The sequence below is a fragment of the Syngnathoides biaculeatus genome, chromosome 16 (assembly GCF_019802595.1).
Source record: "Syngnathoides biaculeatus isolate LvHL_M chromosome 16, ASM1980259v1, whole genome shotgun sequence".
NCBI lineage: Eukaryota > Metazoa > Chordata > Actinopteri > Syngnathiformes > Syngnathidae > Syngnathoides > Syngnathoides biaculeatus.
Genome location: NC_084655.1, coordinates 9,742,727 through 9,767,219, shown reverse-complemented (window position 1 = coordinate 9,767,219; position 24,493 = coordinate 9,742,727). Strand labels below are relative to the sequence as shown.

Below are 24,493 nucleotides of genomic sequence, written 5' to 3'. Positions count from 1 at the left end.
ACTACTCTTGGCTCGATTCTGTCGCCAGATTTGGCGGTGATGGCCAGTACTGCATGAATATTACATGCAGTACACGGAGCGTTTTCTATTGATCCGGATGAAAATGATTCTATAGCTAGGACGAATTCCATTTGAGAGCTGGGATAGGCCCCAACACTCCCCGCGACCCTCGTGAGGATAAGCGACAAAGAAAATGGATGGATGGACAATAATTTGAGCGTCCAAAAATGGAAAAAGAATGACTTCAAGATGACTAAAATAAGGAAAAAGGAATAGGCAGATTAAATATATTTCACATTATCATAAATCTATTAAATTGACACTTTAAAGTTGTACCTTTAAAATGTTTTATCATTTTCGAGTAAAGAAAAACAATCATATTTTCTGCTCTTTGCAAAACGATCCAGATGCTCATCGAGAAGTCAGAGCAGCCATTTCTTGCATGAGGCGAAGTGAAGTAGCTCAAGCATAACTCAAGTGTGTTCCAACTTTCATCGATCCATCCATCCATTTACTATACTGTACTTTGTGGAGGAACTGACTCAACAAGAGGCGGTGTACACTCTGCTTACCATCCAAAGGGCACATGCAAACATGTTGTGGACTATATTTTTTGGCACAACAAATTACATTGCATGAATCTACAATTAACAGTTACTGTATTTGAAATGAGAATTTCACGTTTTCCTCAAGGAAAAGTAATTAGGAATGGGAAATGTACAGTAAGAACAGTTTGATCATGCACAGAGACAATTATTCTGTTTAAACATATGCAAAATAATCACTAAATTGAAACCCCAAGAGTCCTACATCTGAAAATTATACCCCCCAATTTTTTTTAGCTATAGTTTGAACCTCAGCATACTGCACAATACTAGCATTGAGTCATACCCAATGTTTCCCCGGTTACCTTGAAAAAGTAAGTGAATTACTTTAGTGATGACTAGAGATTAAAAGGGACTTAATTACTTTACTAACTACTTGATTTCAAAAGTAAATAGATTACATCACAAACTTTTAGTAACTTTTTAATTACCTTTTTTTAAAATGTGAGTGCGATGGTTCGATGTCAGGCCTGGTGACACAGACAGGACTGGATTTATATTTTTTTAAAACTGTGATTGTGGCCAACAGTACTCATTTTGTTTGCGTTGGAGTTGTTGGTATTTTTTTCCTGATTCTGTCCCCCAACAACACATGCATGCACATGCGCGCACAGACACACACTTGCTCCCACCATCATCATTTTGATGTGGAAAGAGAGAAAACTACTTTTGTTCCTGTTGACAAGCGGTTTAACTAGCAATGCTGTGATTGATGGGGGGAGAGTGAGTTACCTGTGTGAACGTCAGCAGTGCAGCACGTTAGACCAGTTGACAAGCAGTTCAGACTCCAGGCAATGTTGAAATATCCTACTTGTAAGGCTTTTGGTGGACCAGTCCTTACTTCCATGATTTTTTTTTACCTGTCCCGTTCAGCTGCATGGCCTTGCAGCATGGTGGACCTGTAGTCATGATCTGTGCCCTGCAATGCCGCCACAGAACTGAGAAGCCACTTTCTGCATCGTTTCAATCATCACCTCCCTGCCCGCATACCTGCTTCCAAGTCCAGTGATCCAGTGATCCAGCGATCCAGCGTCAGTGTATTTGTACACTGGCCGACTCTTGTTTTCCTCCTCTTGGTTATAAAAAGATTACTTGGTGACCCACGTACTTATGTATCCTCTTGTGAACTCCTCCTCCAGTGCCTGCTGATGCGCTGCCTGCTCCAACCAAGAAAAGGACAGCAGGGGACAAGATGTGGGAACTGAGCAAGGCAGTGCTACTGATGAGTGATGTGATAGGGTTCGTGTTAGTGTCTAAACATCTGTAAGAACCCGTGAGTTAATATGTTAGTATAACTTGTGTTGTTATTAGTGGTCCCCGCACATGAAATTTACGGCTATCGAACTTATTAATGAATGAACATTATACCAGATGCATGTTAGTCAATTGGTGTCCAGAGTTGTTGAGCTGGCACATCGAGTAATTGTCGGCCAGTCTGGCTGCTCCACCCAACAGTGGAGGTGGCGGAGAGAGAGCCAGCGAGACGTCCACCAGGGCACACAACCAGGGGGTCACCACCCACTCCCTGATTGCCATCCCAATCGAAGCACACCGACCAGTCACAAAAGAAAGGACATAGGCCACTGCCCCGCCATGTCTAATATGCACCCACCCCACCCTCCATCCAACATGGCCCAATGCCTCCACCATCCCCCACAACCCTTGTAAAGCATGGGGGCAACAGTAAGTGGTGGTGTGTCGTGCAGAAAAATTGGGGAGACAGGTGGGGGTTAGATGTGTTTATGTTGAGACGTTCACAGTGCAATAATGACCCATAACCGTCACCCCCACCTAGGCCAACTTGCTCCCCAAAGAATGTGGACATATATGCGATGCGTTAAAAATCCACATGGGAAAGGCACAGCAGACCAAAGAGGACGCTGGAGTGTCAGGACACATGATCAAGTGACTTCCCCAACCCACACTGCCCTCACCCCAGCAACGGGTGTATGCTGCATCAAAACTGGAAGACCGCCAAGGCAGAGAAGGGGCAGTGAGTGGCGACCACACGGGAAACCAACACAGATGTGCCACCAGCACCCAGTCTGACATCTGCCTCATGGGTCCTCGTGCCAGTCCTGTGGAGTACACTATAAAATGACAGCGTCTGACCAGTGTGTGAAGTATGTGCAGTGTGTGAAGTAATCGCGAGGCTCCTGGGGGCAAGGTCTGGCCTGATCGTCTTTAAGAGCACAGAGACAAGGGGGGGCAGCCCCTCCCCACCCTGCACTTGTATGAGAGTAAAGTTGAAAGTTTTTTCGATTATCTATGCATTACTTTTATGTCACTTCTTATTATGGTTGTTTGTGATCTGGAGCCTAGCCCAGCTGAGTTTGGACCGAAGGCAGACTTAACCCTCGACTGGCTGCCCGTCATATTCACATCAATGGATGATTTAGAATCTTAAACTAGCGAAACATGAATACTTTTGGAATGTGAGAGAAAACCCACACAAGCAGAAGGATAACATGCAAATTCCACACAGGAAGACCTGTGCTCAGAATCAAACCCAGTACCTCTCGACTGTAAAGGAGACATGGTGCGATCCTGATCACAGTGTTTTCCTCTGAATTATTATTGTTTATTTCTAAATGGATCGTGCTCAACGTTAGAGGTCAACCTGCATTGTCTATGTAATTTCATATAGTAAAATATCCTAGCCATGACCCAGTCCAACAACAAAACAAAGTATCTTTTGTCTTTTCCATCCATCCATCCATTTTCTGAGACGCTTATCCTAACGAGAGCATGTGCTGGAGCTAATCACAGCTGTCATTGGTCCATACACTCTGAACTGGGTGCCAGCCAATTGTTTTTAGGTAACTATCCAATCACAGAAGTTAAATGTGAACATGAGCATCACTTACTCTATTGTTTATTGGTCAACATTTCTCATAGGATTCTACACTTAGTATTTTTGAGCACATCAGTCAATATTATTCATTAAGAATCTGTTTTATCTTTAGCAGTTTGAGTAGAGGGTCCGCAACAGTGTTGCGTCTTGTGCACACGTGGGTAGTTGACAAATGATTGTAATGTTACCAGTACAAGTGATAGTGGAAGAATGACACAAGGATAATGAGGGAGAACATTTTATGGCGACTACAGTGTCGATCAAAGACAAAGAACGCTACATGGAAACAGATGGCATACAATGGAGACAGACAAAGGCGTATAGTGTGCATCTGCATCAAAGTTATCAGTGTAAAATGTGTACAAAGGGAAGGATCGATTAAATGACAAAGGGTGAGGTGAGATGACTGATGGGTTGAGGATGGATTGTTGTTTTCAATAGTTGTCATGCATTCTGACTTGATATCATCTCTCTCATTTCTGTTCATGTGTATATGTATTAACATTTCTGACACTACAACCTTTAAACTGGGTGGGCCACAATTTTCAAAGCTTACCTTTTTAGCTTAGTATGGGAGAAGAAGTAAAAGCTTTTTAAAAAGAGAAAGTGATTGTGTTGAATTAGGTCTGGAATACCTTAAAAAATATATGGAAAACAATGACAGTTTTCATTGACTATGTCATGTTTCTCCATTCAGTGCATGAAAAGTAAAAAAATAAAAGCAAGCTCATTAGTAATGTGTATGCATGTCAGTGTTATTTTCAATCAATAAGCAGAAAGAAACAAATATAATTCAGCAGTCACAACGTGGCATTGTGAGCCGCACGGGATTTCAAACCTTTGAGCTCAACGCAAATATCAACATGTGGCGATTGCATGTATTCATCTCATACACCAAAATGTTTATTTAAACCAATAAAATTAAAACACCTCAATCGATATTTTTGGGAGGACTGAAGGACCGCTGCAATACTTTGCTATAGTGTAGCTACAAATTATGTTTAATTTTTTCTCAAGTGGCGTGGCTGTGATTCAAACAGTGTTACATGCACATATGCACTAATTTTCTTTACATTCCAGAAACATACAGTCGCTCGTGCTCTCTTTTGCCAAGAATGTCAAAGACAACAATAGATTAAAAAGAAAAAAAAAAAAGAACAAAAATCTTTAGGTTACCTCTTGTCGTATATCGGTGGGATTTTTATCTTTGGAGGCGTAAGTTGTAGCAAATGATAGTAAACAATAACAAATGGACAGAATGTGGGTTCAAAATAACGCAACATTATAAAGCTGGAAAGTGTTTTTGCAGCATTAATTTTCACAATTTTAAGAGCTACAATGGTCAGTAAAAGAGCATCATAAGGTCAACTAATACATACTGTAAATACATAATTGGAAAAAATAAATACAATAAATATTTAAAATGATAAACATTCCTGTTGATACTGCCTATTTTGCTGGTGGAATGAAAACACTGAAAGACCAGAGTACAGTACAAAAAAGGAAAACAATCATTCTTTACATGTGCCTTGAATTTACTATTGCATTTCCTCTTCTAAGCAACCCATGTGCAGCATTTTTATGACAGATACTTCACAATCAATGTGTTTTACATTTGTTTTTTTTTATGATTTTTTTGCCCTTTGCAAGCAATACATTATTTGTCATTGTCATTTCATGTTTAGAATCATATTATTTAAAAAAAAAAAAGGTTTTTGATGGTTTCTGAATTTCTCATTACTCAGCATTTTTATTCAGGATGCTGAATGTGGATACTACTTCATTTACAGTATTTTCTTTCTTTATAGAAAGTATTTCTGGTTTACCATCATTAACCCTCTCCGTCACAACTGTAAAGCAATGACTGTCAACATTTGTTTGAAGTCTTGGCAGTTTAATTCAATCAAACCATTTAGTATTATTTAGTTTTTGTAAAATATTTCAGTAAATAACATAACTATGAGGAACAGAAAAATACAATAACATACCATCTGGTAGAACAATAAAATAAAAACAGACACGTTTAAATAAAGCTACACTCACTGGCTGTTGTAGCTCGCCATTAAAATGTAATTATAGTTGCAAAATATCTATTTTCAAATGGTGGCTGAATAAGCCAATTTGAAAATTATTTTTTTTAAACTTCTTTATGTTGACAACCAGCAGTCACAGCGGATGTACTGTGAGCATCATGGAAGTCTTTCGTTCGGTTGTCTTTTTTCTTTGTTTCTTGAAAATAAAGCTGCTATTAAAAGCCACGATAAGTTATTATGTGTTTGTCAGACTCTCGGGAACTTGAACTTGTTTCCACGAGAGACCAACGTCATCGCGTCTGAAGGTAAGAATTGATTTGGCTGTGCAACAGGGGCTGTGGATTTAGGTCACTGCTGGAATCACAATACACATAAAGGGCAAACTACAGTGAAAATGAAGCACAAGTATGTTGATGTCCATCATATGATGACACCTACAACCAGGTAATCTCGTATTTAAACAACAAGACAATAAAACGAGATAAAATAACTTTCATTGTCATCTCTAAATTGATTGATGATGCTTTCTGCTACTTTTGTTGTCCTTCAATTACCTGTTGTGATCCGTTATGATTTGTCTCTTTCTCTGTAGCATCTAACAGGCTTTTTGTTTGAGGGACTCTTTATGTGGGTGTGCGTCGTGAGTGGAAAATGGGGATAAATCTAAATGGCGATCCACTATTTCTCCTCCGTTAAAGGCAATACGGTATCGTAGCGTTTCTCATTATAATTCAGAAATAATTGTGAGACTTAATGCATCTCATACACTCGAGGACAAGATGCATAAGTGGGGCTTATTTTTGATAAACGGGTTACATCCAGTATTTGAAGGGTAACATTACAAACCCGTTCCATCACATCCAACCTCTGTGATGTCTTTGTGTTTTCACCAGTGATTTCACTTTGTTTTTGCTAAAATACAGCATCGCTTTACTTATCAATAAAGACCAGACCCATCATGTTCTCCATTTCTCAAGAAAACTTTTTTTTTGCTCATTTTAAATGGACATTCCATAACATCTTTTGACTCATCATGTTAGTTCGGTGCAAAGTAATGTTGAGGAGCGTTCATGAAAACAGGAGATGATAATGAAGACGTCTTGAGATGCTCCGTCACTGGATGTTAATCAAATGATTGCAGCCGTGTGAATTATGTGAAGCATCCAATACATTAGTGAGCAGGTCATGTGCTTTCTTTGCTTGCGAGTGAAAGTGTTTCTCTTGTGAAATTTTCTGCTAAGGTGGGATTTTTTTGGAGGGGCAGGGTGGGGAATCTTGCTTCCGACTTGTCCTTGAGGACTGAGAAAAGATCAGGTCATCCACTGAGCATGAAGTAAAAACCTTTTCCCTTTTCCAATCTGTCGCTACTGGACGGACGGCCAAATAGCAAGGCAGATAGGAGGAAAACAGGATTGAAAGGATGTGAGTAGAATAAAGGACAGAGGAGATATCCTGCCTGGTCGTCAAAGCATTCTTTTCATGGGTGTGACTGTGTCCCATTGGATGTCGAGAGAAGTCTGGTCTTGTCTTTCCCTGACCCTTGCCTCTGTAAGATGCTGCCGCTATTGTTGCCGCTCCCACTCGCCGCGTCCACTGCACGTTCCTTCTCGCACCGATCCGACCCACTCTCAGAATTCTGATGTGGAGGTGTGCTGAGCTGGCGAGAGGGTTTGCCGTTCTTCTCATCTGAAGGTCACAAGGTAAAATTTAAGAGAAAAGAAATTAGATGAGCTCAAATTTACCTCCACGTAAATACAGCTTATGCCTTTTTGTGTGTTACACACCAGCCAGTGCCTGCACAGAAGGCTGATCATGAGTACTAAGGAGTTGGGCTTGAATGGTTTCTACCACCCTCTTGAATCTGCGACTAGGACCTGAAAGGAAGAACCACAGGAAAATCTCTTAACCTGGGTATACACATACTGATAATCAAGGTGAATTCAAGCATCTCGCTCCTTCCGATCAAAGTCAGCAAAAGCCCAATTCTTTGACCATTCAGATTAACTGAACAATGATCCCGTGGTGTGGACTGCGTTAAAGCAATTTTTGGGCACTAATGTGCCCCTTAGCAAGTCCCCCCCACTCCCACCCAAATTTTGCTCAAGAGGTGCTGCACAGTTTGAAAACCCTTTCATTGCAAACACATCTCCTTGCATTCTTGTGTGAACAGGTTTGTTATGGGGCATGTAATGGAAAATATGTACATAAGAGTGTCAGGTGTATTTTCATTTTAAGGGATTATACTGTAACTAGAAGAAAACATTCCTATAAACATCCATCCATCTATTTTCTTAGGTGCTTATGCTCACAAGGGTCGCGGGAGTGCTGGAGCCTATCCCAGCTGTCAATGGGCACGAGGCATGGTACACCCTGAAGTGGTTACCAGCCAATCGCAGGGCACGTAGAGACAGACAACAGTCACACTCACAATCACACCTAGGGGCAATTTAGAGTGTCCAATTAATGTTACATGTTTTTGGGATGTGGACGGAAACCGGAGTGCCAAGAGAAAAACCCTCGCAGGCACAGGGAGAACATGCAAAAGCCACACAGATGAGGTCAGGATTGAACCCTGGACCTCAGAACTGTGAGGCCAACGCTTTATAGCTGCACCACCATGCCGTCCCATATAAACATTAAAAAAAAAAAAATCTCAATTACAATTCCTTGTGTGTGTGTGTGTGTGGCCTGCTCCATTTTTTAACTGAGCCACAGATCCAATGATTGTGATCTGAAATGGAAAAACAACCTCATCAGAAGCGACCTGAAACTCAAGAAGCTGCCAGACACAAGTCGAGGAGCGACTGGTTGCATTTAATGTTTGTATAAAATACCTCTCAAGTCAAGAGTTCAGTCCTGTACTTAGATTCTCAAAGGACACATCTGGGGGAGTAGGCAGTCGACATGCACAATGCCGCGAAAACGTATTGGCGGCAGATGTCAAATTCTTAAATGTTTGCAGTTACATATCTGTCTACCAAACAATATATAGATCACGCTACCCGTTATTAGGGTGAAGGTGACGCTGTATATGCCGAATGCTCTTCTGCCTTCCCTCTCTGCTCGCTCCCTTTCCAGCTCTCTATCTCCTTCTGAGAAAGCAATGTCAACCTGAAGGGGAGGACAGAGCACACGATTCATAAGAGAAGACAACCACACAATCGGATAGACAGAACTTCAAATAAAAATATTCTCATTTGCAACTTTGCCCTTCCTTTTTTAAGTCACACCACTTGACAGATAATGGATATTCTTCTGTGATAAATATGGAGCCTGGCTAACTAGAAGGTAGCAAAAAAACTCATACACTTCACATACAATCTGTTTGAGTACATTTTAAAGGGCTAAGAAATCTTTTAGTCAGCTTCAGAAGTGTTTGTCAGGACTGAAGAAGTTGAAAGAAAAGGAAATAATACTTGGAACTTGACAGGCTTCTGGAAGACAGAGGGGCCACCAGACGACTTGTACTCTGCCCGGAAACTGTTTTGAGACACAACGCTGTGACCGAGGGAAGGGATCTGGAGGTGGAAAAAATGAAACGGAATTCAGCAAATAAAAAAAAAATAAATAAAAAAAGTGTGTCTAGTCAAAGTTCCATTCATTTTTTTTTAATCACTGAGGCTCATCTAAAATGAGTCATACTTACAGAGAGAAATGCATGGACAATGTCGGCCTTTATAGAGCTGAGGGGTTTGTCTCTAATCAAAACAAAGATTTGCTCCTCTTTTTCGAGGCTGATAAAATTTCCAAACCAGGACCGCTTTGCCAGTCTGTGAACAATAGTTACAGGCACACATTAGAGCAGCAGCAAAATTGTGTCAAATCAAAGTATTCTGAATAGGTAGTCTCAGTCGCAAAACTGTTTTAAAATTTCACTGTATGTCATGATTTGCATTACTTTTTGGCAAAAAAAAAACATCAAATATGGTCAAATAAAGAGACTAAACTGTACACTGGACATCTATTCCTTGGGATGTAGGTAGCCCCCAAGGACCACATGGGTGTCCTGTGGTGTGTTGAATACTTGACCATTAAAGGTGATTCAGAATCTGATTCCGTGGGCTTGTGGGGTAAAAAATTTCATTAATGAGATGCTTCATAATTCTTCATATGGATAGTCAAAAATAATAAAACAAGCAAGAAAACATTTTAAAATTTCATTATTTAAAAAAATAAAGTAGTACAGTTCAAAGATCAATACTGTCGCCCAAGACCAAAACGCAGCACTTCTGGAGACAAGCAAGCGGACGCATCAATGAGGAGGAGATGATTTACACTCCAAAATTCAAGCTAATTTATTTTTTGTATTAAACTGAGAGCCCTTAGTACTAATCAGTGAGTTTTAAAAAGTACCATGGCTCTCATAATTGGACTAATTTCAAGCAATCCAGTAAAGATCTATTCAAGTTTGTAGTTTCTACACACCTATAAAACAATTCTCATTTGTTTTCTTTGTCCCGTGTTTTATTATATGATTTTCTATTTTCTGATTGATTTGAATTCACAGGTCAATTACTCTAGGCTGTCCACTGGTATGATGTCAGGCTACAAGTAGAACTCATGTAGCCATTCAGTCTAATCTTTACACTTGAAGCAAAGATGAACATGTTCTTACTCTGGACTGGACTCTGGAGTCAAACTGGACATGTCCTCTGATGTTGGGACTACAGAATGAACACACAAACAAAAAAGACAGTTAGGTACAGGGGTAATGGATTAAAATGTAAAAGTCCCAACTATACATACAGCCCTAATGATGGAATGTCTTGAATTGCCAGAAAGTCAGAAAGTGATCCTTGGTTGTCGAGAAGTATTAGGATGGATGTGATGACATTCAACAGACGTAAAACTGGTCTAATATACTATAGAGTCCATTTAATTGGGGGTCTCAAACTCATTTTTGTCGTGGGCCACATCATCGTTACAGTTTCTGACTTGTTGTCGTTTCTCTCAGAGAGCCATTATAAAATCATACAAATGTATTATTACCTCATTGAATCACTTTAAAAAAATGGCAATTTTGGTAGAGATTATTGCCAAAATAGAAGTAATAAAAATTCTTTATCTGCTTCAGTGGGCCACACAAATCATGTGGCTAGCCAGATCCGGGCCCCCGGCCTTGAGATTGACGAGGTACACAACAGAAGATGACTACGCTCCTTATTTTAATTTGATGGAAACTTTGCTCACCTTGGAGTTTGCGGCGGTGAAAGCGTGGCGACCCCAGCAGGTTGTTTTTGAAAGAGTTGAGCCTTGTTCTCCAGTGGGCGGAGCTGGAGGAGGCCAAGCCGCCGCTGCTACCTGGGCTGGAGGGCGGTGTCAGTGACAGAGAAGCCCCTCCAGACCCATCCCCTCTGGGAGAAGAAGATGAGGAGGAAGAAGAGGGAGGGGTTGTGGAGGAAGGGTGTTGGATTTGGTGTACAGGTGTGCCCAACGGGGTGGGGAGAGGTGAGCCTTGTGGTGTGACCTGCGACACAGGAGTGGTGGCAGAGGAGTTAGTGGATGAGTGGGCATTTTTGGACTTGAAGACAGATGGAGAAGGGAAGTTGAAAAAGCGTGGGATGGGAGAGAGAAGAGGAGAGGGGGATGGTGATGGAGTGCGAGGGGTCTGAAGAGGGAGGGACTTCATGGAGTTAAGATGGGGACGGTCAGTGGGGCCTTTTGATGGCAGGGTCTGAGTTTTTGGGTCGGGCGTAGGGCGGACGGGCCGAGGAGCGGTTGCAGTCGCTGCTTTGGGATCTTTAGTGGAGGAAGTTGAGGTGACTTCTGATTGGCTGAAAGTGAAGACCGGGCTCTGACAGGATGCGGAGAGATGAGAGAGAAAGCAATGGTCATGAAATGATGCATGGAAGCGATTCTTTGACAAGCAAGATGGAAGATGAATTAATGATCCTCCTCCCTACTCTTCATTATTAACAAGTGACATCCACACTAAAGAAAAACTATTATCTATAATGACATGTCTGACAGGGGATGCGTATGGCTGAGCATGTGACGTGTGGTAACCCAAGCTTTTAGAATTCTATTAACAATACTGGATCTGTTAATTTTTTTTCCCTCCATGCCCAACATTGTAACGATTATCATTGTGGAACTTGGGCGTTTTTCAATACAATTATTCAAATTATTACAATGCTTTGTACTTTCAGCACAAGAATAACCAAAGGCTAAAAAGACAAACATGCCACCGACATTCCAAAGCAGTATTGGTCACATTGCTCTGCAATAGTTGGTCACCACAGAATGTTTTCTTTCAAAAGAAATATTTAACAGACAACGTATCCATTTTCTATATTGCTTATCTTGTTCAGGGTTGTGATGAGATAAAGTCAATCCCAGCGGATCCGGGGCGAAAGGCGCATTCAGTTGCAGGGCATATATAGAGACAGACAATCATTCCCACTCACATTCACACCGTCAGTGTGTGGGAACTGAACCAACGTTGCCTGCACCAAATTTAGATAGTTACACCATCAGTGACTATAAAATACATCTACAGAATAAAAAGAAATTAAAAATAAATGGGAGCATGAACATTTTGACCTCAACTATCCCTCCACACTATGAATAACTATTAAGATTATCCAATGTTATAAGATTTTTTTTTTTTATAAATGTGTCACAATCACTGCATGAAAAAGGTGCACTATATCACACGGTTAATTCCTGGAAAAATTCGACAAGCCACAGATTTGTCATTTAGATATTTCCAGTTCTAAATCTAGCTGAGGTAAAGTACATCTGGAAAAAAGCAGAGTATAATAAAACAAGCTTCTTACCCTGGGACTGCTGAGAGGACTAGAAGACAGACCTGTGGACGCTCCGCTCACTGAACGAGACCTTTTGGAAAACGCAAACAGCACCAAATCAGGTCAAGTCAAACAATTCATGTATCCCAACTTTTTTTAGATCTACCTTTGGCTGTGTGCATTAGTGTCCAGGTTCCTGCGGGGTGGGGTAGGAGAGCCCTGTTCAGTGACACTGAGAACTTCCAGACTCTTCCTCTCTGGTCTACAGCGGCCATGTCGGGTCAACATGGGTGAGTCCACACGCTTCCGAGGTGGGTCTTTGACAACAAACATTGTTTAATGGCTGAGGCACAACTCACAATAAAAAAAAAAAAAAAAGGCTTGACTGTTAACGTTGCATTTCATATTTGGGATGTGTAACAGTTAAAGGTAACTTTATTACCAGCGTCATTTCTCGGTGGCAGATCCTCATCCTCATAGCTGGGATAGCGTTCCTTTCTGTCCAACAGGAGGTAGTAAATCATCTTTTCCTGGTTCTCTCTAGATTACGGAGAATAAGATTTAGCGTAGGACAATTCACCCATAACATTTTCTCACGTGCCAAAAGATGAAGCGCTGTCAAATGGGTCGATTTCCCGCTAAGTAACGAATAATGACTGTTTGATCTTGAGTGTTGTTTTTCTGTTGCTTAGATTAATTTTCTGTTTTTTCTTTAACAGAGTTCGGCAAGATTGATTTTATCTGTTCTTTTGCCTGCCATGGGACAAAGATAAATAATCCATATCTGTAATGAGGTGATAAAAGAAAGATAGATTTTGTGTATGTTTGCTTATGTCAATGTATTTGCTGATCGAAGCTGAACCATTATTACTATAACGCTGTTTATATTGGCGCAGTAAACACTGTCACAACATCCTGCATGTTTCATTTATTAGTTATCACGATCAGTTTTTTCTTTCAGAAATAACAACATGATCATTTTTTTAACCATATAGGAATGATGTGATTCATTTTGAAGATATTGGATGGGTTTTATTTACTCACTCCTCACTTGTAAGGTCCCGTGTGAGTTTGACCCGATCCCGGAAGCACCCTAAAGAGTACATGCTTTCCAAGACATCTGGGTCCAGGTCCGTCAGCGACAGCACCCTCGTCACACATACACGACGGGGAGGGGGTTGCTCAGGGCACGGCTCGTTCCGACCACTCCTGACAGGAAAGAAAGCCAGTCTGCTATTGTAACAAGTTGAGAAGATTATTTTCATGGGGGACATGAGCATTTCACAACTGTAGCGTAGAGTAGGTCACAGGCTAGTATTAACTATGTACATTTTAAGATGGAAAATAACTGACTGTAGCTGTAAAGGAAAAAAAAATCTTTTGGAAAGGGACTGTGTAAATACAGAAAATGTAAATACTGTCCCGATCAAGTAGCTCAATAGGGTGATTAATAATTAGAAAAGCCTCAACCTCAGGATGATGCAGTGCAGTCTCCAGCGCTGCGAATTATATCCACAGTACTAAATGTATACAGATACAATTTTGACAGAGCTAGTCATCTTTGTCAAAGACATTTGTTGTGTTTATTTCATTGTGCGGATGCATTGAATGTTCTGTAAATGGATGATATGAATTTGTATTAATGGAAGAAACTAAACAAACATACAATTATATATTTATTTTAAAAAAAGTTATACACTTACTGGTACCAGGCATGGGTTTGTATTGCTTCTAGCTGTAATCAGTAAAAAATACAAAAGCACATGTCAGTATCTGCCAATAACTAATGACATAAAATGAATTACCTTAAAGATCAATGGTGCTCATAGTCTTGTGTGCGGTAATACAGAATATTATAGCATATAACTCCTGATACCATGCAAATATTGTAAACCACCGGGAAACTGTGAGCAGCCAGGGGATGTTATCAGAGCAATTTGGTAGGGATGCTTCCTAAATGCTTTAGGGATAAAGCCATAACGTCATTGTCGTATTACTCAACTCGGCTTTATTTATAGAGCACAAACAATTCAGGATGGGTGGTTTCAGTGTCTGTCTCCTTTCAAAAAGTACACACTGTACTCTATATTTGAACACTACTTGCATGTGTCCTTCTGTGCAAGTGGGTGGTTTCTATGAAGGGAACGGCTGTCGACTGTCTGACCTTGTTTTTGGCTCCATTAATCATAAGTTCATCAGACGAACGCACTGCTTTGATTAAATCTGTGATCCGTAGTAACTGCATGACTAACTGATGATACATTCTCTTTATCTGTTTCTATTTTACATATTTTGTGCCAATGGATCGAAGTTATCTGTCTATCTCCCTTGTGACAACATAATCATTTTCATTTTTCCTCCAGAGCATTAATTTACAACCCAACTGTAGTGGTATACATGAAGGGGAACCTTTACACAATGAATTTGCAACTCTATTCTTAACGCCAGGGAAAAGGCATCGCATTATAATGAAGCTTTTTGAAGCCCTTCAGTTTGTCTGTTCTGAAAAAGATCTCAAGACCTGGCCTGGTGTGCTCTTGAGGTCACACCTATTTTGTCCTGGGGAACCTATAAAGGGCAAGTTTATCTGTATAGTTTAGAAATTCCTGTGACTAGAGCAGATGACCACCATGTTGGCGTTTCCTTCAACTGAGCCATCTTTATTTTCAGAATGGCAAACAGAGCAGAGTTTACAGTTTTCAAAAAACAAAAATAAAACAACCCCATTTTGTCATGTACGTTTAAACTCTCTTTATGACCTTAGAGGAGCAACCAAGCAAATTTGTCACGTTTTATTTATAACTACATATAAGTGTATAATATACTGTAAAATATGTTTGAAGTGCTCAAAACATACAAAGACTGAGAACAATATCGTACTGAATTGTTGAGATATGGCTTGAAACTCTTATTCAACTTCTAAATACTCCTAATTTTGTGGGCTGGGCAAACGGAATTGCACTTCCTTGTACATAAAATGAGTAACTTCACCTAATTCTGGTGGCATGGGCTGCAACTGTAAGTTTGCCCACAACTTAAATAAATACATCTTCCCTGAAGTGTAATGTGTTTTGTGTTATTTGGCCGAACATGTCTTGCCGCTAGCAATCACTAAGATTAGCTTGTGCAATGAATGTCTCGTACACCTTTGCATTTTGTGACGGATGATTGATTGCAGGTTTGGGTTGTGAAATGAGGCTGCAAATCTTACTAGCAGTTTGAAAACTGGAAACTCTATCTATTGCATATCTGAGTCATTTGATTGAAAATATGCTGAGCATCATTGTTCCACTCTAGTCCTGTAGGTGACTGTAATGTCCCATTACAAAGTATGACCCAAGTAATATAAAGAACATCTTTCATGGTGGTAATAAAACACGTTCTGGCCTTACTGTGAGTCTTTTGTCAGCGTTGACTTCTATCATTCCTTTGAGCAACGCCTGACAGTCAGGTGGTATAAAGTGGGGCATATGGAATACTCCACTTTTCACCTTTTCAAGAAGCTGCCGTAGGTTGTCGTGATCAAACGGCAAAGCACCCTGTGACGAGATGGGGAAATTAGGCAAAATGGAGTGCACAACTTTTAATTCAGTCGTCACTTGTTTGCAGTCTAAAGAAGGACAGCATGATGTCAGATGAGGGTTCGAATCACACTGAGTACACACAGAGTTCTGCATGCAGGACCACAGTTCCTCTCGAGGTACTCTGTCATAGGCTTTCTCTAGATCAACAAAGACACAAGGTAGCTTTTTCTGACCTACTCTGTACTTTTCCACGAGCATTCCCAAAGGAGATAATGCATCTGTGATATGCTTTCTAAGCATGAAATTAAACAGTTACTCACAAAAATCCACATCTGTCCTGAGTGTAGACGACAATATTCTTTTGCATGACTTCATTTTTGGCTCATCAACTTTATTCCTCTCTAGTTCCCACATAAACGCTCTTAAAAATGGGAATGAGCACACTTCCATTCAATTCCTCAACTATCTTCTCACCCAGTAGTATTCTGTTGAACAAGTTGGTCAAAAACAGCACAGCCACCTCTCCTAGATGGCTCCATACCTCCACAGGAATATCATCAGGACCAACTTGCCTTCCATTTTTAATCCTCTTTAGCACCTTTCTACCCCCCCCCCTCCCAATCATTGACACATCCTGGTCCACCACACTGGCCTCTTCTACTCTTCCTTCTCTCTCATTTTCCCCATTCATCAACTCCCCAAAGTATTCTTTCCATCTATCCAGCACAGTATTGGAACTTTCTATCTCTTGCCATAATGACCCTAACCTGCTGCACACGATTCCCATCTAAATCACTCTGTCTGGTCAATCTGTATGGCACGTTCTCTTGTTCCTTTTGTGTCCAACTTGGCAGACATGTCATCATATGCATCTTATTTGGCCTTTGCCACCTCTACCTGTCCCTCCAAGTTCCTTTCCTGGATACCGTACTCACCCATAACTTTTTCATCACCCCTGTTTACTTCACCAACATGTTCATTACGAGCTACAGCAATCACAACTCCCTCTGTGTCTGGGAAGCTCAGAACTATTTCATCTAGTTGCTTCCAGAATTTCTCTTTCACCCCTAGGTCACATCCTACCTTTTGGGGCACAGCCGCTCATCACATTATACATAACACCCTCAATTTCAAGTTTCAGCCTCATCACTCAATCTGACACTCTTTTCACCTCCAAGACATCTTAGCTAACATTTCCTTTAAAATAACCCCTTCTTGATTGATCTTCCCATTATCACCATTGCCAAATAATTCAACCCTGCCTCTAAACTTCCAGCATTACTGCTTAGCCACCTGGTTTCCTGGGAACACAACACATCGACCTTTATCCTAATCATCAAGACAAGCAACTCCCAAATTTTTCCCACCATAATCACAGCATTAAAAGTCCTCATATGCCTAACCACCAGCTTTTCACCTCCTGTTTGTCTTTGACCTGAAGTAGCTGAATTTCCAGCGACGCCCTGTTGGTCAATGGTACCGGTGGCAGACGTTATCCTGCGCCACGACCAATCAAGTACGGAATTATTTCCATAAACGCTCTTATTTGTTTAACAGTTTTAAGACAGACAGTTACTGACGCAACCCTCTGGTTTTATCCTTGTTGGGGACTGACCTTCAGTTTGGACTGGCTTGTGCCGCCTTTCAGGCTACATTGACCAAAGAGACAGACTAAAAATAATTAAAACATAAAAAAATAAATACTAACCACAAGAAGTGCAAAAAGGATGACTCCGCAACTCCAGACATCTGCCCTACGGCCATCATACTTCTCACCCTAGAACAAAACATCCTTACACATCCTTAAACAAACAAAAACTATACACGTGTACATGCAATCACTTACCCTTATTACTTCAGGGCAAGCATAATGTGGGGATCTATAATGAAAAAGAGAAAGTTTTAAAAAATACACAGGTGAGCAAATTGATTTTTACACTCTTGTTCTCAGATGAACAGACAGCCTTCTTAGATATGGAGTAATTAATTGTGTAAATTATTTAGGATGATAATTGGCACAATTGACACAATGGCAAGAAAATGGTTGGCAACTACGCCTCACTGTTCTGACGACCTGGTTTCAAAATCTTCCCTTGCTAGTGTGGAGTTAGCGTTTTCTCCCCGTGCTTGCGTGCGTTTTCTCTGGGTACTCTGGTTTCTTCCCAAATCCCCAAAAACATGCAGTGTAGGTCAATTGAAGACTTTAAATTGTCTGTAGGTGTGAATGCGAGTGTGAATAGTTGTTTGTACTGAACGCGCCCTTCAATTGGCTGGCAACCAGTTCAGGGTGTAGCCTGCCTCTCGCCCAGAGTCTGCTGGGATAGGCTCCAGCATGCTCACCACCCTAGTGAGGATAAGCCGTGTGGAAAAATCAATAAATGAAGTGGCACATGGTGGTCTAGTGATTTTGAAACATAGCCAGCTGGTTCTGTTAGCTAGGGTCAACGGTGCTATATATATTTTTTTTTATTAGTCTACATTGCAAAAGGCCACATTTATTTTAACATTAGCACAGACATTGTGAAAAGAGTACATTCCCAAATATCATTCATGTGTGGACATGAACAAAAAGTTATGACTTACCCACAACTCGTTTCAAGGAGACTGTCCCCAACCTGTAGTGAGGCCATGCCAAAATCTGCTATCCTGATGTTGTTCTTCTCATCCAGGAGAAGATTCTCAGGCTTCAAGTCTCTGTGACTGGACATAAAAAAAGTTACAGTGGAACCTCGAAATGGAAAACCCGTAAACTATTCAATTAAGAAACAGACCTATAATTTCCGAAAATAGACTCCTCTGAAGTCCTTACACAAGACCTAAGCATTGCCATGTGACTCTTTAACATCAGCGGGTAACATCAGCGTATACCGCAAATATTTCTTCTTTGGTTTTGTTAGATCGCGTGTGATCACGCAAGATTTCTGCCTACCAAAACTTGATTGGTGGTGGAACAGAATATTGCTGCGTGGTGTTCTTTGCTGAGTTTATAGGAACACGACGCAGACAATACCACCAAAACTATTTCATGCTGGATTTTTAAATCATTTTTACTTGTGGGGTCGCTAGAACCAAAAAAAAATCTTGAAAGATTTGAAAAATTCACGTGTGTACCAGATTTGAAAAAGTCTTGTGTGTACCAAAGCTGAGTGAAACGTTTAGGAAATATAATTGCCAGATAAGATATCAACCAGACTGGCTTTTTGTATTTCTATTACTCCTACTATTCTTTCTCTTTCTTTGTGTTTTCCGGCAGTCTGAATGCCTTTTGGCACCATGCTGCCTTTCAAGGGGCAGTCTTTGTTTGGCGAATGACATAGTTTGGAAAAAAAAAAATCAGAAAAAAAACAAAATTAGTGTGTGTGAAATCAACTTTAAGCTACATTATATGAAAAACGTTTTGAACTTTAGAGAACTGACCATATGGAGTAGCTGTGGCAGAAGTCCAGAGCGGAGATGATCTGTCTGAAGAACTTCCTGGCCTCTTTGGGGGTCAACCTGCCCTTTTTCACCAGGTAGTCAAAGAGCTCCCCACCAGACACATGCTCCAACACCAGGTACCTGGCAGGATGAGAGAAACAAAGACAATAAAAATAAAAGCAAGTGAAGAGACGGAAGAGTCTTTTCACACAGAAACAAACCGTCGACAAACACACGGCCATCAATACGCACACGGTGTCAAAACATTGCTGATGCTTCCACTATTGTCTAAATGCAGACACTAACTCGGTTGATCTAGATAGTAGAATGCTGTTTTTGTTCAGATTCATTTAGTCAGCAGGAAGACGCAGTGATACTCACAGATACTTGTTATTTTCATAGACATCATGCAGCTTCAGAACATGAGGATGCTCAATTAGTTTTAGAATAGCTATTTCTCTCTCCACCTGCAGTGACAGATGGAGGGAGATGGGGGGAGCAGGATGTTACAAGGTTGAGAAAGATAGAGAAAGGGATGTTAAAATAGAGAAAAATGAAGAGTAAGGGAGCAGTGACATATAAATATGATGGAAGGGAGAAACGGTATTAAGATAGTCAGCAGAAGTGGTCGACCTCATGTGTGGGTTTTCTATTGCGTGTCCGAAAACAATGAGGCAAAAAGGGTAGACTACTAAGAAGCATTAGTGAATAGATATGAAGGAAACAAAAAAATATTTGAAAATGCATGCATTAATGAACACCATAAAACTCTGTTGACAAAAAGATTGAGATACATTAACGCTAATTACTGTCAAACTCAAGGGCCGGGGGGCAGATCTGGCCTGCCACATGTTTATTAGTGTCCCGTGAAATCAAATCATAAGCATCAACATCGATGACTCTTGCTAAAATATGTACCAAAATTAAAATGGTCATATGCAATAAATATTTGAAATTGCAAGGATTCCTTTGTTAGCAAACCCCTTTTAATAGTAACTTGAGCAATAGTTGAAAAAAAAAAGTATTGTAGTTATCCACCAATTTGCTGTGTAAATTGTAAGTCACATTAGCCCTCTGAGGAAAACCATAACTCCAATAGGACCGTGACAAAAAATGAGCTTGATGCCCCTGACGGTTGGACAGGAACCCGTAATGCCCCTGAAATCCTCATCTGATATTTTGGAAGATTGTATGCTTCCAACTTTGTGGAGCCATCTTCGGAAAGGTGCTTTCAATGTGAATGGTTAGACTGGTTTGCTCTGGGAGAACTTTAGAACCAGGACGTCAACACTGTCAAAAAGGCCAAAACAACTAGGGTACAGATAAACAGATTTTTAAGATTGCAAATGATTTTGAAAATGTGAGAAATAAAAAAATAAAATAAAATCACAGCGCATGCCCACTGCTCAGATTGTGTGTGGTGTAATCAAGAACACTAACACGGCACAGTACAGTCAGTACATAGGAATTTTGCTCTGGTCGTAGTACTAAGACTAACTGGTGAGAGGCAATATGGTGCCACAGGGCATTCAGACTACCACAAAACACCAAGATAAAGGAATAGTAGCACTAGAATAAGTAGGATAAGCTATACTAACTCTTAGCTGGTCTGTTAACTACATTGCACTTGCAAACTCTTCTTCTTGTCATTTTTTGGTGTGATGAATAACTTGGTTGTATGTTTTGTAGTTACGTTGATACTCAAATATGCCATGACTCGGTTTCACTTCACAATCATGGAGTCCGTTGACAACATGCACAAGAATTTGCAAGTGGAAATATTCAACATATTTATAATCTATGATTGTTACCATTGACCATTTCCTGGCATATCAAGGAAGACAAATAACTTTTAACACAGCTGACAGCACATGATAATTTTTCAGAGATGTCAGATTGGCTTATTGGGCCTTTGCAGACTTTGATGGCAAGGGAGAAAACAGGCTAAAATTTCACTATATTGTCATCCATCCATCCATTGTCTGAGCTGCTTATCCTCACGAGGGTCGCGGGAGTGCTGAAGCTGATCCCAGCTCTCATCGAGCAGGAGGCACGGGACACCCTGAACTGGTTGGCAGCCAATCACAGGGCACGTGGAGACAGAAAACAGTTGGACTCACAATCACACCTAGGGGCAAATTAGAGTGTCCATTTACTGCATGTTTTTGGTTTTTGGGATGTGAGAGGAAACCGGAGTCCCCAGAGAAAACCTAATTCAGGGTGTACTCTGTCACCTGCCCGATGACAGCTGGGATAGGCTCCAGTACTCCTGCGACCCTTGTGAGGATAAGCGGTTCAGAAAACAGATGGATGGATATACAGTGTAAGCACACACATATATACATACATACACACACACAAGCATCAACAGAGAAAGTACTTGTAGCGCAGTCTGCTTTAGTAAGCGTTTGCTGTCGACATCGGCAAAGCGATACCTGCCATTAGAGATGTGCATAGAGTAGTCAGTGGGCATCTTTCCAATGCACTATAAACCCACAGACAGAGGACCGGACATGCCGTGTGTTTTATGACTATGAGTTACCAAGCTAAACCAAAAAGTGGGAATTATTCCAATTTCAGCTAATCACAGTTTACAGAAAAAGATGACAGTGTTTAGTGCCTCATTTTGACATTTCCAGTGGAGAGAAATAAGCCAATAAAGAACTCAATAAATGCATGGTGTCAAAAGCTCCTAACAATTCATTGTCATCATCTCAATGTTCAGAAGCCAGACAGTATTGAAACAAAAGGTTTCTGATTATGTTTTTAAAGGTCTTGGAGGTGCCGGACTTGCACTTGAGGCACTGAAAGGACAGAAAATGTAAAAGTTACCTTCATGAGAACAGATTCTGACAGTTTTTCTCTGTTGACAATCTTTATGGCCACTTTCTGTCCAGTTATACAGTGGACACCTAACTTCACCAGTCCTGAAACACAAAGGGGGACAAAATTAAAGGCCAGCCTGAAACTTTAGAAGACAAAGACTATAACAATTATTTTGACTCAAAGTAATTGGGAGGCCTAGGATGAACATTTACGTAGGTGTTCAGAATTATCCATGACCTGTGTGGATAGTCCATCTATTTGTCCTTACATCTATCCATCCATTTTCTACAGCACCTGTCCTCAATGTGGTGATCTGGAGCCTACGCTATTTTATTTTGGGCAAAAGGTAGGGTATACCCTGGAATGGTCCCCAGAAAATCACAGGGCACATACAAAGAAACAACCATTCGCACTCACAATATCACCTTTAGATAATTCAGAGCAACCTACTGTTTTTAAAGTGGGAGGAAGCCACTGAAGAAAGCTCGCACAACTGCGGGGGCAGAACATGCAAACCCCACACAGGACCGGCTGTGACAAGATAGCAACCTGGGCCCTTTTCATTATGAGGCAGACCTGCTAATCACTGGTCTACTGTGCTCCTTACCTTAGTCAGAGTTTAACTTGTTCGGAAGTTATTTTGGCCATTCCTGAATAGAATGGGGGTGGGGATCATAGTCATGCTGAAATCATAACAGAACCAACCATACAATAGTTGTACATAAAAATGACAGTAGTGCAGCAAGATTGGCACCGTCAGAAATGAATTTAACAGTATGTTTACCATAGTGCTGCATAGGCTTATGCTGCAGCAAACAATATCGATGCTAAAAGAGAAACCTCATAAAAGCATGTTTTCTATTTTCCAAAACTCCCAACACAACATTGTGTGAGTGAATCAAGCCATTTCAAAATAAAATATGAAATGAAACTCTTTTTACATGGTTGTTTGCAACTGTTGAGAATATTAGGGGCACCACTATGACTATTCAATGCAGGTAAATCGTTACGTAGAGCTGAGAGAACAAGATCAATTCTTATTGAAGATGCACTGTCCCACCCCTGGAGTTGTTTCTTAGAGGTTGGTTACCTTGTTCAACCACATTGAATCAACCAAAATATTACCAAAATTTCTTGGTATGATGCAATGCAATACTGCAAAGACAGCCACAGTAATATATTTGATCCGTCTATAGTTTGACCTCACTGGGAACCATACTAGGGGCTGATCAGAGTTGACCGTGGGCAGGGTAAGTCAGCAAGCTGCAAGGCACAATTAAGACAAACTACCATTCACATCAACACTTATGGATAATTTGGCATCTTCAGTTAAGCATATATGGAGAAGCTCCACACAAGCTCAATGAGAGTACACGCCACACAGTAGGGCCGGACCTGACATTTGAACCCAGAGACCTCAGATAAAACGGCAGATGTGTTAACCACTAGTACACTATGCTGCCGGGAAAGAGACCCACCTTGCATGCTTAATTATTAGTTACTCTATATTGTCAATTCAGCTAACACAGCCATGTCAGTGCCAATCCAAATGTAACATTATGTGTAAAAAGCTTGCTATTAGATCTCGTTTCATTATGTGGGTGTTCCTAATGAAGTGACTCGTCCTATACAAGGAAGTAAGGCATAGGACGAATTATTAGATTTCCAGAAGGAGGGTCCTACCAGTTTGTCCCTTGCCGAGGGTCTTCTCCAGCCGGTAAGGCCCCACATACTGGTTGGACTGGCCCAGCTCCTTGCTGCTCATCTTGCCCGACATTGCACTAAATTACAGACGAATTAGCAGATTCCCACTCGCAATGCAGCAAGGCTCATCCCAAGAGACTTCGGCGTCGGAGGTGGTCGTGATCTAACGCCGGGCCCTGCAGGCTACTCCCATTTGTCTGTCGTCTAAGCCTCCGGACCCGGCTTGAGATATTCAAACCGCCCTCCCTTGCTCAAAAATGAAAAAAATAAAAATAAAAAATACATGCAGTTCAAAGCAATAAAAGAAAATAAACTGCAGTATAGAGTAAAGTAGGAAACCGATGTGGGCTTTAGTGGGATGAGCGGTTTTTACGTAGCAAAACGTGGAGATCAGAGGAGGATGACGTGACGGTGGAGGTGCTTCCAAAATGGGAAACGCCACCCCGCTCCCTGCTCGAAATCAACGGGACTGCTCCTTGCTTTCGAGCATGCGGCACATCTCACTCAGACGTGAACAGGAAGGCGAACAGATTGATTTCTGGAAGTGCACAGTCTCAAATATCCCAAGTCAGAACGGCTCATTCCGTGCCCTGATCGATAGCAGGGACCCCCGCCCTCCTCTCTCCTCATGTCAAAAATACATTTCCGAATCCGTCTGGGCTTGTTTGATGTCCTCCTTCGACGTCAGTCCGGATAATCGTGTGTTATCACGGCAGCATCAGCATCCAGAATGGCTTTTCCAATATCCGGTACACACTTTGGCTTTGGCTCACCCCCTCCT

The 24,493-nt window shown here is 41.0% G+C and overlaps 1 protein-coding gene across 2 annotated transcripts; it reads right to left on the bottom strand.

The window, feature by feature from the left end:
* Window positions 1-3,681: 3,681 nt before the first annotated feature.
* Window positions 3,682-23,831, bottom strand: brsk1b (BR serine/threonine kinase 1b). 2 transcript variants are annotated; one of them, XM_061846764.1, is made up of 20 exons: window positions 23,692-23,831; window positions 22,015-22,109; window positions 19,564-19,649; window positions 19,183-19,323; window positions 18,349-18,465; window positions 17,612-17,645; window positions 17,474-17,542; window positions 15,634-15,780; window positions 13,945-13,976; window positions 13,286-13,450; window positions 12,684-12,781; window positions 12,408-12,558; window positions 12,272-12,332; window positions 10,683-11,286; window positions 10,108-10,156; window positions 9,139-9,262; window positions 8,909-9,010; window positions 8,495-8,603; window positions 7,277-7,366; window positions 3,682-7,178 (listed from the first exon to the last, which is right to left on the bottom strand). In XM_061846764.1, the coding sequence occupies exons 1-20, from the start codon at window positions 23,783-23,785 to the stop codon at window positions 6,970-6,972; spliced, it is 2,577 nt and encodes an 858-aa protein (XP_061702748.1). In that variant the 5' UTR covers window positions 23,786-23,831; the 3' UTR covers window positions 3,682-6,969. The 2 variants fall into 2 exon arrangements, with proteins under 2 accessions (XP_061702748.1, XP_061702749.1); XM_061846765.1 differs by lacking the exon at window positions 19,564-19,649 and having other exon boundaries at window positions 23,692-23,732.
* Between the last annotated feature and the right edge of the window lie 662 nt (window positions 23,832-24,493).